This window comes from Molossus molossus, unplaced genomic scaffold (genome assembly GCF_014108415.1).
Source record: "Molossus molossus isolate mMolMol1 unplaced genomic scaffold, mMolMol1.p scaffold_m16_p_3, whole genome shotgun sequence".
Classification (NCBI taxonomy): Eukaryota; Metazoa; Chordata; class Mammalia; order Chiroptera; family Molossidae; genus Molossus; species Molossus molossus.
Window position 1 is genome coordinate 129,308,412 of NW_023425366.1, and position 15,691 is coordinate 129,324,102.

A 15,691-nucleotide genomic window follows, 5' to 3' on the forward strand; every position below is an offset into this window, starting at 1 on the left:
CCACTGGAGAACCAAGACCAGGAAGCCTTGTTGGACAGGAAATGCCGGACACCAGGAATCAACCCATATGAGGAACCAAAACTGCCAAAGAAGCACCCGATCACACATCCGCATTCCTGTTGACCCAAACCCATTAACCAAACTCATCAAGTTCCCCAAACTCACCGACAACAAAAGCTTCCCGCCAGTGGACGCATATAAGGACGAGACTCAGCTCCTAGGGGCTGCCGTCATTGACCCAGCACCCCGTGGCTCGGTGCTGGTAGCCCTTCCCTTTGGGCATCCCCATCCCCACCCCGTTCCTTAACCGAACCCAACTCTTCCTTACTCGCCATGTGGGACTGCTACTTAGCCTGCCTTGAACCACAGCGCGGCCTCGGACCTCTGCGCTGAGCGCTGCGGTCTCTCGGGCAGCGGCGCACAGCTCGGCCGACAGCCCCGCAGCCCCGCTTCAGCTGCCGCCTGGGTGCCCTGAGCACGCGTCTCCTTGGGAGTATGAGGCCCCACGCAAAGGTGGTGGGACACTTCAGCACGGGACACCCGTGTTCAGTGTGCTGCATTCCAAGTGTATTTAAATACTATGCTCAGAACAAAGTGAAAACAAAGCTTTACTCAGAAAAACGACATGAAACAATTAAGTTTTATTTCCCAGCCCAACCATGTGAAAACTGAGGACTTAGAGAAGTGTAGAAAATACACTGTCGCTTTTAACTACCCTGCACAAGGGAGAAATGACTAAGGGCATTGTCTCTCCTTCCCTTCTCTTCCCTTCCCTTCCCTGGGGTCAGTGGTCTGAGCACAGACTTCCAGGTGCGAGGGGCTCGGACTCACAGGTGCGGCTTGCATTTCCTTTGTCCACGACCGGAGGTCAAATAGTTAGCCTGCTTTGACCCAAATAAAGGGCTTAATTTCTCTAGAAAACCTGAACTTGATATGAAGCACTTACACAAGGAATGGTGTCGACAAGAAGGCAGCTTTATTGTACTCTTAGGGGGAAATAAATTAAAAGCCTTTGACATTTAGTGAGCAACAGCACCATCTAGTGAAACGGTGGCACGCCACCAAACTGCTAAGACCAGCTATGAAATGTGTGCGAATTTGCTGGTGCAAATTTCCACCACCAAATGTCGCTTTTGATAAGCTGGTCTTCAGAGAACCTCCGGTTGTATGAGATAATTTTTACCTTTGAAATGTATAAATGTATATATGTGCTTTCTCTTCTGTTCTGAGTAAAGAATGAGTTTTGTTTTGTTTGGGGGCAACCCGCCTCTGAACATCCGTCGCTCTTGTTCAATAGCAACCCCTGATTATGACCAACAGTTCATGAAGAAGCAAACTCCACTGTACAAGAACTACATTGTTGACTCATTACCTCCTCCCATTTTTACAATCTAGGGTGCTAAGTATTTGCACTTCACTTCTTTGAATTCCTGGAAAAAAAGCATTAGAATGCTTAATTCTGCATAACAATTCTGCATAAATCGTATAACCCAACTCTTACTATGACTACACAATACCAGTGGAAGATGCTGTGTGAGCATGTGGGGTGCTGTTCTTGGTGGGTAACAAAGTGATTCTTCTCAAGGTGCTAACTGTCCTTACACCCAGGTGTTGCAGTAAATGTGTTGATTTGGTGACTTCTATGAGCATATAAATGGGGATATTTAATGAAACTCCTGGCTGAAAAAAGAAAGTTGTAAGAATAAGGTATGGTTTATAACAGCAATCTCCAATCGGCACCTGCAGTTACCGAGACCGCAGATTCGGCTGGAGGGCTCCGGTCTGGACGTCCGCCAGGGCTGTGGACCGGCAGGGAGTCCTGCGCGGCACTCTGCGTGTGGCTGGGCACCCGGACTCCAGGACGCACAGGTCTGACAGCCTTCAGCAACCCTCGTCTTGGCAGACAAGGGATTCAGCTAAGGGTTTCAGGAGGAACCCGCTCTGGGAAAGAGGTACGCGAGTGTGGAATAAGAGGCTGAATTAAACATCCTTAGGTGGGATTTTTTTGGTAGACATAACCGGATGTTTCAGTTCTGAGAACCTGAGATGGTCCAGAAGCACAGTTCTGAGTGGAGGACGTCAGCTGCCCACGCAGGGCTCTGTCCCCAAAGCAACACGGCCTGGGGCGGCGGTCCCTGGAGCACTGGATCCCAATGAGGCCCGCCCGAGGGCTGGTCTGGACCGCCCGCGCCCAATCCAGCGCGCCCTGCGCCGCGCCCCGCCCCGCAGCCTTCCTTCACCACACGCCCAGGTCCGCCCAGGTCCGCCCAGGTCCGCCCAGGTCCGCCCAGGTCCGCTGCATCATGGGCGCCACTGAGTGGGCGGCCCTGAAGCCAAAGCCATGCGAGCTGCTAGGGGCCTCACATGAACTCAAACCTGATGCCACAGTCATCTCCAAAAAAGTTTATTAGCATGATTAAAAACATTTTCTTGAATAATGACAGAAAGAATGTCTAAACATGAGAGTACCAGTGGCTATACCTCATAACCAGCATTTGCAACGGAATGGACACCTTTATTGCAATCTTCATTTCATTAGAAACAACCCGTGCTGACTGCTGCCACGTGAAGTGATGACTATTGCTTGGACGGGGAGGAGTCCCCGCTGCAATTAAGTATAAAAAATATCTTCCATAATTGGAGTAAGACCTGCATTATTGAGTGAGAGAAGAGCTGATAAAAATCCTCAAAGAGTTGGGTTCTTGTTTTTTTTTAAAAAAAAACATTCCTTTCACACACTACAAAGAAATAATTAGTATTTTGGCTTTTTAAATTCCTACATGATATTTAGCACGACAGTCCCCAGGCTCCTCCGGAGGGACACTCGGGCAGGCTCTGAAGACTGCGGCCCTCGGTTACACGGGTCTGAGAACAAAGACAGCGTCGTCCAGGACGTAGTAGTCGTTGTACATGTCCCCCTCGCACAGGTACGGCAGTCTGGTAAGAGCCTCGATGGCAAAGCCCGCTTTTCTGAACACTTCGGGCAGACTGTTCACTTGTTCTTCCCAGTTCTGCCCCTTGATTTCCAGAATTTCTGATGGTTTCTCCCACTTGCCACCTACTAAAACAAACAGAAACACTGAGTTAAATTCCTGAGCAAACAAGCGGTCTGAAGAGGCGGGACGAGCAGTCCGAGCGCTGGCCTCGCTGGCTCACCGGGACCCGAGGTGGCTGCAGACACCAGGCAGGCTCCGAGGGGCCGAGGGAGCCGCACCTGGCTCCTGGGTGTCCGCACACACAGGTCATGGTCTATCTGGACCCAGAGCTCGTTAAGTACGGGAGCAACACATGACATTTGAAAGAGAGTTTCAGGTTACTGAAAAAAAAATACTACTGATGCAGTAAATTTATGCAACATATTAATGAAAGAGGTTATGAGGCTGAAAATAAAACCAGGTTAATGCAGAATTTCAATGTATAAAAATAGGTAATCTGCGTGTTTTTCAAGGGCAGCTGATCCACTCCTAACTTTTCAGAACAATTTCATAAGTAAAGCCCCAGGATCACAGGCAGGCAGAACCAGAGTGGCTGAGTCACCCCCATTCCTTGCGACAGTGACTGAAGCCTGGGTCGGTCATTTCCACATCTGTGGGTATCACACGGGGTTGGGGGTAGGTAGTGATAAGGTCTTCAAGTTCACATACACATCAAGATTGATTAAACACACACACATACACACACACACACACAATGGTACAAATAAATTCCGGGTGCTTTTAGGTAACATGGTGACATAAATAAATACACATGTATTGGAAGTGTTACTAAGCTCATAGCCATCAGGTGCCAGAGAGCAAACACTGCAGTGGGAGCAGCCCTGCCCGGAGGCCCAGCACCCCCAGCGCCGACCCGTCTGGCATCACGGTGGCGGCAAGCCTGGGACAGCTTTCCCGACTTCCCTGCAATTGGGCGGGGCACACGGCCTGCGCTCACACACTCACTGGCCCTGGCACGAAGGCGGCCCAGGAGCGGGCTGCAGCTCCCTCGGGGGCAGAGCAGGGGCGCGGGCGAGGCTGAGCTGGCGCCAAGCTGCACTAGTGAGTGGTCCACCCTGCGCGGCCTGGCCCTGGCGGGGCGGGGCGGGCTCACGTCAGTCTAAGAGGGTGCCTTGGGACACGAGAGTGCTGCAACCCCCACACTCTCCAGTCCTCCCAGTGACTGTGACCCCTCCCTCCTTTCCATAAATTCCCTCTCTTCAGTCAGCAGAGTCCGTTTCTGCTGCTGACACAGAACCTGAGGGCGGGGCGCGGGCCTGGGGAGCATGGGATGGCAGGTCCGCACAGCTGTTCCGGGGCAACTGGACAGGGGTCACCCAAAATGGCACAACCACTCAACCACACACAGCTTATGTTTTCATTACACTGTGATGCTTGTATTGTTCACTAATCTATTTCCTGCTTCAACTTCCAGCAGTCACCGCCCGGGACAGCGATGGACTGCTGGGGACTTAAAGGCCGGGTCGCTGTGAACAACACTGCCTCCGGGGTACAACAAATCAGTCTCGCTCGACTGTGGAAGGCCTGCGCGGCTTTGTGAAAGCCAGGAAAATGGATCATGTGAACATTTAGAAATCGTCTCTAGGCTAAAATCTCAACTTTAAATGGTGAAACCACATTACAAACAATATTTACACAATTTCAAAAGGTTCCTGATTACGGTTCCTGAATATGAGTTCCTCTCTTCAGTTCTTCCTTTCTAAAGGGAAGAGGGGGAGCCACCTCTTCACATACACGCTCCCAGCCCGCCCCACACAGAGATGGAGACGGCGCACGCGGCCACGCTCGCCCTCCGCCTGGGACTCAGTCTGATGCTGTGTTATGGCGGTAAGTTGCTGTTCTCTCCTCCACTTTATTTCAGTCAATCACTGTTTTCAGACTAATGCATTTATATTGTAGGCCCCTATAGGTTAATTTTTAAATGTATAGCATTACGGAAATTGTCTCAAGTGGCAAGTTCCTTCTTTCCCCAGGGAAATGGGTGAATAAAGAATAGCCGAGAAAGCTTCATACTAACATTTAAAAATTCCCTTTGCTATTATGCCGCGTCACAGAGACAGCACCTCACAACGGGTGGAACAGCCCTGAACCCCATGTGCCATCATCATCGGCTCGGTTCCCACTCAGTGAGCTCCCAAACTCACTGGGCATGTAGGAGGCACTGAACAATACTCGGGTATTTTCAAAGAGCAATGTTTCTGAAAAGCTAAATTTCTGTAAGTTAGAGAGGATTTATCCAGAGGAGAAAAATGGCCAGGGCTCCTTTGCAGAGAATAGCCATCCTGTAACACATCCACTTTTTAATTCCGCCTGCATCTGTTTTTCATCCGTGAAAGAAAGGTGTCTCCCACCTCACAGGTCGAATGACCTCATCGTAGGTCTAAGTAAATCTAATGACCTCAGCTCTGCCCACAAAGTTGGGGTCACAGGGCAGATAAAGCAGCAAAATCTCTTAAAATTAACTTTTTTCATCTGTTAAAAAATACATAAAAATGTTAACACTGGTTATTTTGGGTGAAAGAACTATGGGTGATTCTCGCTCATCCTTTCGGTAATATTCTATTTTTCACTATTAAGTACACATTACGTTTATAAACTTTTAACTAGTTATCACTTTGAAGAGTCCTGATCTCTGGACGCAGCAGATCGCAGCCTGGACCTGCCCTAAAGCCCCGAGGAGGAAGGAGCGGGTGGGAGGAGGGGTGGTGCTAGCCAGGCACACTTCCTTCCCCATGTTTGAAACTGTCCATAAGAAGCTTTTTTCAATGTCGAAAATTAGTTTTTGACTTGTTTTCTAGTTTTGTTTTTTCTTTCTTTTTTTTCTTTTTTTTTGATATTTTGTTCAGATAGAGTGGGAGAGAGAGAGAGAAACATCGATGTGAAAGGGACACATCGAGTGGTTGCCACCCTCACAACCCAATCAGGGCCGGGGACAAACTGCAACCGAGGTACATGCCCTTAGCGGGAACCGAACCCGGGTCTCTCTGGACCGCAGGCCGACGCTCCAACCGCTGAGCCAAGCCGGCCAGGGCTCTAGTTTTGTTTTTAGAAACAGTAGTCGCCTGGCCATGTAGCTCAGTTGGTTGGAGCACCGTCCCATTGCGGCCAGGCTGTGGGCTTGACCTCAGGTGAGAGCACACACAGGAAGTAACCAACGGCCTGGGCCCGTGAGGCTTCAGTGGACTGAGTGTCGGCCCACGGACTGAGAGGTCCCGGTTCAATTCCCGGTCAGGACACATGCCTGGGTTGAAGGTTCAATCCCCAACAGGGGGTGTGCAGGAGGCAGCCAATCGATGTTTCTCTCTCACCGATGTTTCTCTCTCTCTAAAAAATCAATAAACACATATTTCTAAAAAAGTAACCAATGAATGCATCAATAAGTGGAACAAATCAATGTTCCTCTCTCTCAAATAAATACATTTTTAAAGAATAAAAAATAGGTTACAGATTTATTAGATGTCGCACCAATGATAATAATAATAAACAGTAAAGTGCCCTTTTTCATTCCCTCCACCAAGGAGATAAGCTCTCAGCCTTTTCAGAGGGCACTGCTTCAAACAAACCCCACGAGCCGAGCGCGTGTAGAGAAGCGCCCAGGCTGAGCTGTGGCGTCTGTGCCCACTTCCCTCGCTGCCCAGCCGGTGCAGGGAACAGGCTTCCTCGCAAGGCTGAACCCTGCCTGGGCTGCTCCTGCTCAGACTCACTGTGCAGCCCTGGGGACCAGGCAGAGACAGACAACTTCAGAGCTGCAAATACTTCTTTTAACCCGGGCATTCGTTGTCCAAGTGGTAAAAGCCAGTTTCTCTTGCCCGGGCCGTGCGGTTAAAGCACTGGCCACAGACCAAAGAGTTGAGGGTTCAAGGGCACATACCTGGGTTGCAGGTTCAATCCCTGGCACAGTCGGGGCACATGCAAGAGGCAACCAATCGATGTGTGTCTCTCCCCTGTTTCTCTCCCTCCCTTCTACTCTCTAAAAATCAATGGGAAAAATATCCTCGGGGAGCATCAACAACCACCAGAAGCCAGTTTCTCTTTTAAGAACGCCACGAGACACCGACTTGGAACTGGACACTGCTGGCTAAAACTCTCTTACTTTCTGATGGACCCCATTCCAGTTCCAGCTTCCAAGGTGCACTGGCTGCATGCCGCAAGTGTTCCCCGATTCTGGGGGGGTCTGGGTAGGAGGCGGCGCTCGGTTCCTGGGACTCAGCAGCGAACCCAGAGCCCTGGGCAGACCTCCTGGTGCTCAACCCTGTCACGTGGTTCACGCCTGAGTCCCTGGAAAGCCAGCGAGCACAGACCTGCGTGTGGTGCAAAGCCGCCCAGAGCACCGCGTCAGAACAGCCGGGCCCCTTCCAGCTCACGCAGACATACGCAGGACCATTTGGAAACACAGCACCAGGTAGAAGTCAGACTGAAACCCGGCAAACAAAACAAAGCCTCTAGTGCTCCCCCACCAGCACTACTCTAGGCCGAGCCTCCCTTGCTCTGGAAGGGTTCAGAGCAGAACTTCCCTTTGCAACCAGTCTAGGGTAAGGAGGTCAAGGCAGGGTCAACCTGCACGGTGTGGGAAGCAGCACCACGTGGTGGACAGGCTCCCTGAGGGTCCAGTCCCAGCCCTGCTCACTCCCTGCTGGGACCTCCACAGTGTCTCTAAAATGGGTGCATGACATGGCGGCAGCAGGGACGGTGGTGGCAGCAGCAGAAATACCTGCCTTCCCTTAAATACTTCCCATGGGTAGGCACCTAAATCCACCTTCTGCATGGATGGTCTCACTGAAGCGCCCCGCTAGCCCCACAAGGTGAGAATATTACCCCCATTCTGCTGGGAGTAAGCCGACACAGACCACAGAGCTGGCAGAGCCAGGATCCCAACTTAGCTCTGTGCCCTTCATCACAATCCTGTTCCTCAAAGCAGTGACCAAGTGCCAGGGAGAAATCAGATTTGCTTGGCCAGGGCATGGCAGGCTCGAAAGACCTCCACAGCCCCCAAGCCAGGGCAGCATTCCCCAGGTGCACATCTCGCCCTGTATGATGTTTCCCATAGGGACGGCAGTCTCACAAAGGACCACTGTGAACTGCCACGAATTCCTAGCAATCCCAACCCCCAGGCAAACCCCAATACCTGCTGCTCGTGTGGCTCCATCGGGGCAGGGACAGGTGCAGCAGGGCTCTGACCTGGGGCCACACTGCACCTGGCAGCCTGGGAGGGGCTCTGACCTGGGGCCACACTGCACCTGGCAGCCTGGGAGGGGCTCTGACCTGGGGCCACACTGCACCTGGCAGCCTGGGAGGGGCTCTGACCTGGGGCCACACTGCACACGGCAGCCTGGGAGGGGCTCTGACCTGGGGCCACACTGCACACGGCAGCCTGGGAGGGGCTCTGACCTGGGGCCACACTGCACACGGCAGCCTGGGAGGCCAGGCCTGAGGTCCCAGGGAAGCTTGTCAATCAAGCCACTGAGCATGAACACAGGGACCCTGCACTCTGACACTGGACCTGCAGCCACCTCTGCTCCCAGGGCTGACCGCACTGGGACTTCTCTGGGGCTGTATCCAAGTAACCAGAAGTCACTGTGAACCAGTAGGCCAGGGTCAAGAAACATGGGGAGTCAGGAACAGTGAGGCCCAGTGGCACAGTGAGGCCCAGTGGCACCTTATTCCCATAGTCCTGTTTCCACTGGGAGTGAGTAAGAAAGCCGGGTTCCCTCGCCCACAAACGTCCGCGAGATGACGCACAGGCTGTCTCCCTCCCACAGGTGCTGCGGGAGACTGCACCGTCTCCGTCTCTCAGACGCCTGTCCTCGAAGTAGACTACACGCAAGGGGCTGTGACCCTGCTCTGCTCCTTCTCCATGGTGGGGTGCCCTCCCAAGACGCCCCAGAGCCTGTGGTTTCGCTACAGAGCCCACCAGTCGGAGACCCTCTGCTTGGACGGGTGCACGAGCGAGGCCGACAAATTCACAGTGAGGAAGGCCCTGGAACAAAGCCAGGTCTCCCTCACAGTCAACAGGATGACACCCAACGACAGCGCCATCTACATCTGCGGAATAGCCGTGCCCAGCTCAGAAGACCCAAGGGCCAAGCAGACGGGAGCAGGGACCGTGCTGGTGGTGAGAGGTCAGTGGGTCGTGCTGTGTCCCGGTACCCCTCATTTGCACAGTCCTTTAAACACATGGCACGCCTCACACAGAGAACGACAGACTCTGCAGACCTGACACCCAGCCAGCGGAGGGCCATAACCCGAGCACAAACTGACACGCAGCTGGGTTAGAAAACCACTGTGACCCTTCTCCTGCCTCCACACAGTCAGGGGGTGTCAGGTGCTGCGCTCTCTCCCCACGTCCAGGCGTTCCTGGGGAGGGTGACTTTTCTGTCTGTTTTGCTGAGTGGTGTGTAAGGTGCCACGTGATGGTAACATCAGCTTTCTCAGGAGCTGGGCTGGTACCACACCATCCAGGACAGAGCCCTGGAGGAACGGAGCGATCTATCAACTGGACCCAGAAAAGCACGCGGAGGGAAAAGCCACAGGGCTGTCCCTGACCCTGCCGTTCTGTGGCTTCTTGAGATGTGTTAAACCTGTGACAATTTCCTCATTCAAGTGAGGACACTGAAGCTAGCTGGCTAACCCCTACATATTGAGAAATTAAATTTTAAATTTTCAGGAATAAAGCTTCACATGGTTCTGAGGAAAGGAAGAGAAGGGCAGTAACTCTGGACGTTCTCACCTCTCCCTTTAAAATGCCTCAGTGGCTAGCACTGAGTCCCCGAGACGGGCGCAGGGTCGCCCGGCCCCTCACACGGCTCTGGGGGCGGGCGATCCCCTGCGCTGCGACCCCAGCTTTCAATTACCAGCCTGTTCTCACAGGCTTTGACTGGCCCACTGCCATGTGACCTTATTTAATTCTCGCCTGTAAAATAAATTATAAATGAATTAATATACATAAAGCACATTTTTTTTTAATCCTCACCTGAGGACACGTTTCCATTGTTTATTCAGATTGAGAGGGAGGGAGAGAGAGAGAGAGAGAGAAAAACATCGATGTGAAGGGACACATCGAGTGGCTGCCACCCACACGACCAACCAGGGCCGGGGACAAACTGCAACCGAGGTACATGCCCTTAGCGGGAACCGAACCCGGGTCTCTCAGGACTGCTGTGCAAAACCGGCCAGGGCCATAAAGCACTTTGGATGGTGCCTGGCTTACAGCAAGTCCTCAACAGGTGTTAGCTACAGACATGCGAGCAAACACAGTCCTGAGATTCGTGCCGCTCACCGCATCGGTCTTCTGCAAGAACGCCCGCCAAAGCAACGCCGCTGCTGTGAAGAGAAGTGCCCACTCAGGAGCGGGGTGGGGATCCCCACAGACCAGTTCGCTTCCTGCCTTTCCGTAGAACTCCTAAGTTAGCACTTAAACATTTTTTAAAGGTTTTACAGATATGGTTAATTTGTTAGTTTCAGAACAAAAAGATACGTACTTGAAAAGTACCGGTTATTCAGTAAATAATTACGAATCAAATTGTATTTTGCACTTCAAAGAGCCAAGTACGTGCAGACATGGCATGTCAGCCCACCCCACCTAGAGCCCGGCACGCTTCCTGCCAGGAGGAGAGCTCAGAATATGAAGATGGATGCAATCATCCTACTTCCAAGACTTCGCCAGCAAGAAGGGGCGTGGGACAAGCTGCCTGTCGGGAGTGTGGCAGCCCTCAGGCCGCGCTGCCTGGCCGCCCCACCCCGCCGCCCTTTCAGGAACCGTGCCAGGCAGCTGTGCATCCCGACAGCTTGAGATAGCAGCATTAACACAGGAAATATCTTCACTCCATAAACACTCTTAGTGACACTGGTCATCATTTCTACCAAAAGCAATCTTAAATGCCCTTGAGAAAACTGTCTTGAAATGTTTACCTAACTTTTTAATTTTTTTTTCATTACTGATTTTAGAGAGAGAGGAAGGGAGGGGGAGAGAGAGATAGAAACATCGATGAGAGAGAACATCGACTGACCGCCTCCTACATGCTCCCCACTGGGGATCGGGCCCACAACCTGAGCATGTGACCTGACCAGGAATCGAACCAGTGACCTCCTGGTATATGGGTCGACGCTCAACCACTGAGCCACACTGGCCAAGCTGTTTACCAAACTTGTATAAAAAGTTTTTCTTGCCCTGGCTAGTTCGAGCATCAGCCCTTGGACCAACGAGTCACAGGTTCGATTCTGGTTCGTACCTCAGCTGCAGTTCGGTCCTCAGCCCTGGTCGGGTCGTGCGGGAGGCAACCAGTCCATGTGTCTCTCTCACGTCGATGTTTCTCTCTCTCCCTCTCCCTCCCTCCCACTCTATCTGAAGATAAATGGAAAAATATCCTTGGGTGAGGATTTAAAAAGAAAAAATCAAGAGACCATAAATAAATTTGTATGAACTGCCAATCAGAGTCAGCTCATGTTTCACCTCCAGCACAGAGCTTCGGTTGAACTTGAAACACATATTTACAAGGACTGTGGCTGACTCTGTTTCTGTAATTATCAAGGAGTGAGAGACCCAGGCAAGGAGCTGCAGGGCCTCCTGATCGCTGTGCTGTGTCTGCTCTCCGTCTACATTGCGGGTGTGCTCGTCGTCTTCATCATCCTCTCCAGAGTAAGTCGCACTCCCCCGCACTGGGTGTCCCGATGGCCTTGGGCAGGACCTTAAGGAAATGACTGCCCCTCCACACGTGAGCCTCGGCTCACCTAGTTCACACCTTCCTGTGCGGATGCGGGAAGCACTTCCTGCAGGAGACTGCAGAAAGCAGCATGCATTGCCACCACAGACATTACTGCTGGCCAGAGCACACAGGTTTTCTCTTTAAAACCCAGTAATACTGGAATAAGGACCCTTCTTTATAATCATCTTATATGCTATCTTTCTGCTGGGGAAGGGGTGTTAAGAATGAGCAAAAAGGGGTTAACAAAGAGATAGAAACTGTCCTAAAATATTTTTAAAATGCCTAAAGATTTTGAGAGAGAATATCTCCTGGACTTTATAAGCTATAAGAGGAAGGTCTGCGTGTATTATATTAGGATTACTATAAACCCAACAATCAACATCAGTCTGAGTTATTAATATAATGAAAGCACCTCAGAAGTAGCATGAAAAGTATTAACTCTTACTGCATAGCATTAAATATTAAGTTAGTTCAATCTTGCCCTGGCCGGTTTGGCTCAGCGGTTAGAGTGTTGGCCTGCGGTCCCGAGAGACCCGGGTTCGATTCCCGCTAAGGGCACGTACCTTGGTTGCAGTTTGTCCCCGGCCCTGGTTGGTCGTGCGGGTGGCAGCCACTCGATGTGTCCCTTTCACATCGATGTTTCTCTCTCTCTCTCTCTCTTCCTCTCTCTCCCTCCCACTCTATCTGAACAAAAAATGGAAAAATGTCCTCAGGAGAGGATTAAAAAAAAAAAGTTAGTTCAATCTTACGGTAGGGGATGTCTGCTGCAATTGTTTTGAGTACATAAAATGTCTTTTAAGACTTTCCTTTTCTCTTTGACAGTCAAAACTTAACACTCCAAGAAACAAAGAAACAGAAGATTCACAAAAGGTACAGACCAATGTTTGTAAAATATCTTTTACATTGTGGTTGGTTGTAACTATTTCAAATCTGAAACACTTAAAGAAACACAGAGATCATCATGGTAACTTTCAACCATAGCTACTGTTTCCTATTGTTGATAAACTCGATGATAATCTCAAATTATAAACTGAGCTTAAACCTGACAGTTCCCAGCTGAGAATATCAGAGTTACAGTGGGTATGGTGCTGGTGTGCTGGGGTGGGGTGGGTAAGAGCTCGGTGATGCACAGCATTTTTTTCTCATTTCCATTTACAGAAAAAGAGTGCTAGGCGTATTTTTCGGGAAATTGCTCAAGAACTTTATAATAAGAGACTCGTGGGAACAAGCCAACAACCTGTAAGTGTAAAGTATGAAAGAGATATCATGCAGATAGAAAGCATGTTTGACTAAAAAACTAAGCTGCCAACAAGCTGTCAATAATCATGGTTTCCTGTAGAAGAGTCCAAAAGAGGGCTTTCACATACAATGAATTCTTACATAAAACCTGTGTGGATAAATACAGCACAAAGGACACCCGATACAATGTAAGGAGACCAGGCTGGCACCTCGGTGACCTGGACTCTTTCAGAAGCACGGTGGACACAGGCAATGCTTTCAGTCCACACAAGGATGCTTCCGTGGGTTCAAGGCTACTCTGCACAGTATGCAGTAGTAGGCATCATACAGATGTTGCAAACACTGAGGATCAAGCCATATAGTAAACATTACTTGTTGCTAATAAGGCAGAAGTAAATTCACGGCAGAAAAGACACAGCTAATGGAAATGAAAGCTGATGTTTCTCCAGTCTCTGGGCGGGGCGGCAGGGCGAGTACCTCAACAACGCGCCTCACAGGGTCCCTTCAAAGTCCCCTGCAAATAGGGCTTTCAAACAAGACACTCTCCGTGCCAGCAGAGCAGATACTCGCTTTCTATGACACATGATCAGATGTTCAGACTTCAATTAAAATGATACAAAATAATGAACTTAATGTACTTCTAATTTCCTCTTAAACAATGGCTGAAGGGCAAATATAACAGGTTTCTGAGAAGTGTTTTTAGATCCACTTTAGAAAGAATTTCTCCCAGGAGAGAACATGGTGTAAGTTGCGCTTTCACCTGCAGTGCACACACAGGTAACACAGAGAAGCGGTCTGACCTCCTAAGAGCCACTCTGAATAATCCTAAATGCCCACCCTCTCTCTTCCTAGTGAGGCTGGGCATCTTTTTTAGCAAAGAGGCAAGAGAGGTCTGAAGACAGACTTGGAAATAAGAATGATGACATGAGCTCAGCCAGGGCTTTGACAACACATCTGAACAAGGAAATTAACTTTCAGTCCCCACATCTTACTCCAAATACAGAGAAATGGTCACTTGACCATTAAGGTTACCGGAGGGGTGCTCAGGACCCAGCATGCAAGAATGCACAGTTGCTGCCATCGTGCATCACTGGCTACTTCGTAACCTTAAGTATACTTGTTTTTTATTACTGCAGGAGAAAGACAACACTTACGAAAACCGGACAGCACTTTACAACTATGAAAGGCCATAGAAAGAGTTTAATTATCAATTAAGTCACTGAAATTTCAGAGGCTGTGGTAGTGTTAATGGACACATACCCATCAGGGCTTTAAAAACATAATCAAAGATGAATGGGAAAGACAGCTGGCCACAAGTAAGGGTGCCGGAGTACAAGGGAACCACACCAAACAAGAACGACCAAATCCTCAAACCCAGTGAAACTGCAAATACTTTCCTAACTTGCTAAAAGAATTCTAAGCTAACATTTTCCAAAAAGTCCACTTTTATACCATGCATCCTATATTTGTTTCATTCAACATATGAGGTGTGTGACGACTGTTACCCTGAAGAAGATCTGAAGTCGTACCACATGCTTTACCTTGAGTGGAGGAATTGTCTTTATGGGCTATGCAAGTCGTGGGCAATGAGACCAAGCTGGAAGGGAGGAATAAGGGAGGGAGGAAGGGAGGGAAGGAAGTATCAAAATCTGAGCAGAGGACAATCATCTCGCAGAGCACCTCAGAGCAAAATCCATCTCCTCTTTTCTGCCGTGGCAGCGGCACAGTGCGTCCTCCTGCCAGGGGTGCCGATGACGCACAGCACGCCACCCACAGACAGAGAGCCTAGCGTAGAATGCACAGTAAGGATACTGCAGCTAAAATACAGAAAACCCAGAGCAGAAGGCGGAACAGAGAACACCGCAGAACAGAGGAACACAGCAGCCTCCGGATGGCAGCACTGTGCCGAAGAGCGAGCCCAGGGAAGGAGGGGGCAACTGCAGCCACCCCAGGAGGGAGGGTCAGATCAGGGCTGACGCAGCAAGGATGCGTACGGAACCACTGCCGCCTCACCAAGAAGACAGGTTATGGACTGTTCTCTGCAAGCTACTTCAGTCCAAAATCTACTTCAAGTACCCACAACTGGAACTGACTATTAAATATGAGTCACAACCTATTGTTTTTTACTTCATTAAAGTGTTTCTTTTTAAATGATATTAAATGAAGTGTATTTTTATTTTTAAAACCCATATAGAATTTTTAAATATTTTAAGATCCCTCTGAAAATGTTTTGCATGGACGACTTAAATCTATTACTCTTCAACCTTTCTACTCACATGTCCCAGGAGACATGGAAAGAGGGGGAGCATGTAAATGCATTTTATTTGTGTGTGTATACATGTGTTGTATGTGTACTATGTGCTAAGTATGATGTATATGTGTATATATATGTGTATCTTAGACACCAAAACAGAAATTAACCACTGGCATAAAAAGTAATATACAGTTTACCATTAAATAATGCAGGGGTTGGGGCACCAACTCTCTCTCCCCTCTGAGCAGTCAAAAATACACTTATAACTTTTTTTTAAATCCTCACCCGAAGGTATTTTAACATTTACCTTGAGACAGAGAGAGAGAGTGAAACATCAATATGAGAGAGACACATCGACTGGTTGGCACCGCACAACCCCAACCAGAGCCGGGGATGAACCGCAACCGAGGTATGTGCCCTTGGCTGGAATCGAACCCGGGTCTCTTTGGTCCGTGGATTGATGCTCTAACTGCTGAGCCAAACCAGCCAGGGCTACACTT

The 15,691-nt window shown here is 49.8% G+C and overlaps 2 protein-coding genes across 4 annotated transcripts in view; one reads left to right on the plus strand and one right to left on the minus strand.

Moving 5' to 3' along the window:
- Positions 1-2,388: 2,388 nt before the first annotated feature.
- METTL9 (methyltransferase like 9) overlaps positions 2,389-15,691 on the minus strand; it is a 43,126-nt gene continuing 29,823 nt past the window's right edge. For 2 of the 3 annotated variants that reach the window (XM_036279347.1, XM_036279344.1), the window contains exon 5: positions 2,389-3,061. In XM_036279347.1, the coding sequence (XP_036135240.1) occupies positions 2,856-3,061 (206 nt within the window). In that variant the 3' untranslated portion in view covers positions 2,389-2,855. The remainder of the gene's footprint in view (positions 3,062-15,691) is intronic. The other variant, XM_036279345.1, reaches the window with a different exon arrangement.
- IGSF6 (immunoglobulin superfamily member 6) lies at positions 4,665-15,044 on the plus strand. Its single transcript, XM_036279349.1, has 6 exons — positions 4,665-4,823; positions 8,756-9,115; positions 11,525-11,631; positions 12,521-12,568; positions 12,857-12,937; positions 14,074-15,044. The coding sequence occupies exons 1-6, from the start codon at positions 4,757-4,759 to the stop codon at positions 14,128-14,130; spliced, it is 720 nt and encodes a 239-aa protein (XP_036135242.1). The 5' UTR covers positions 4,665-4,756; the 3' UTR covers positions 14,131-15,044.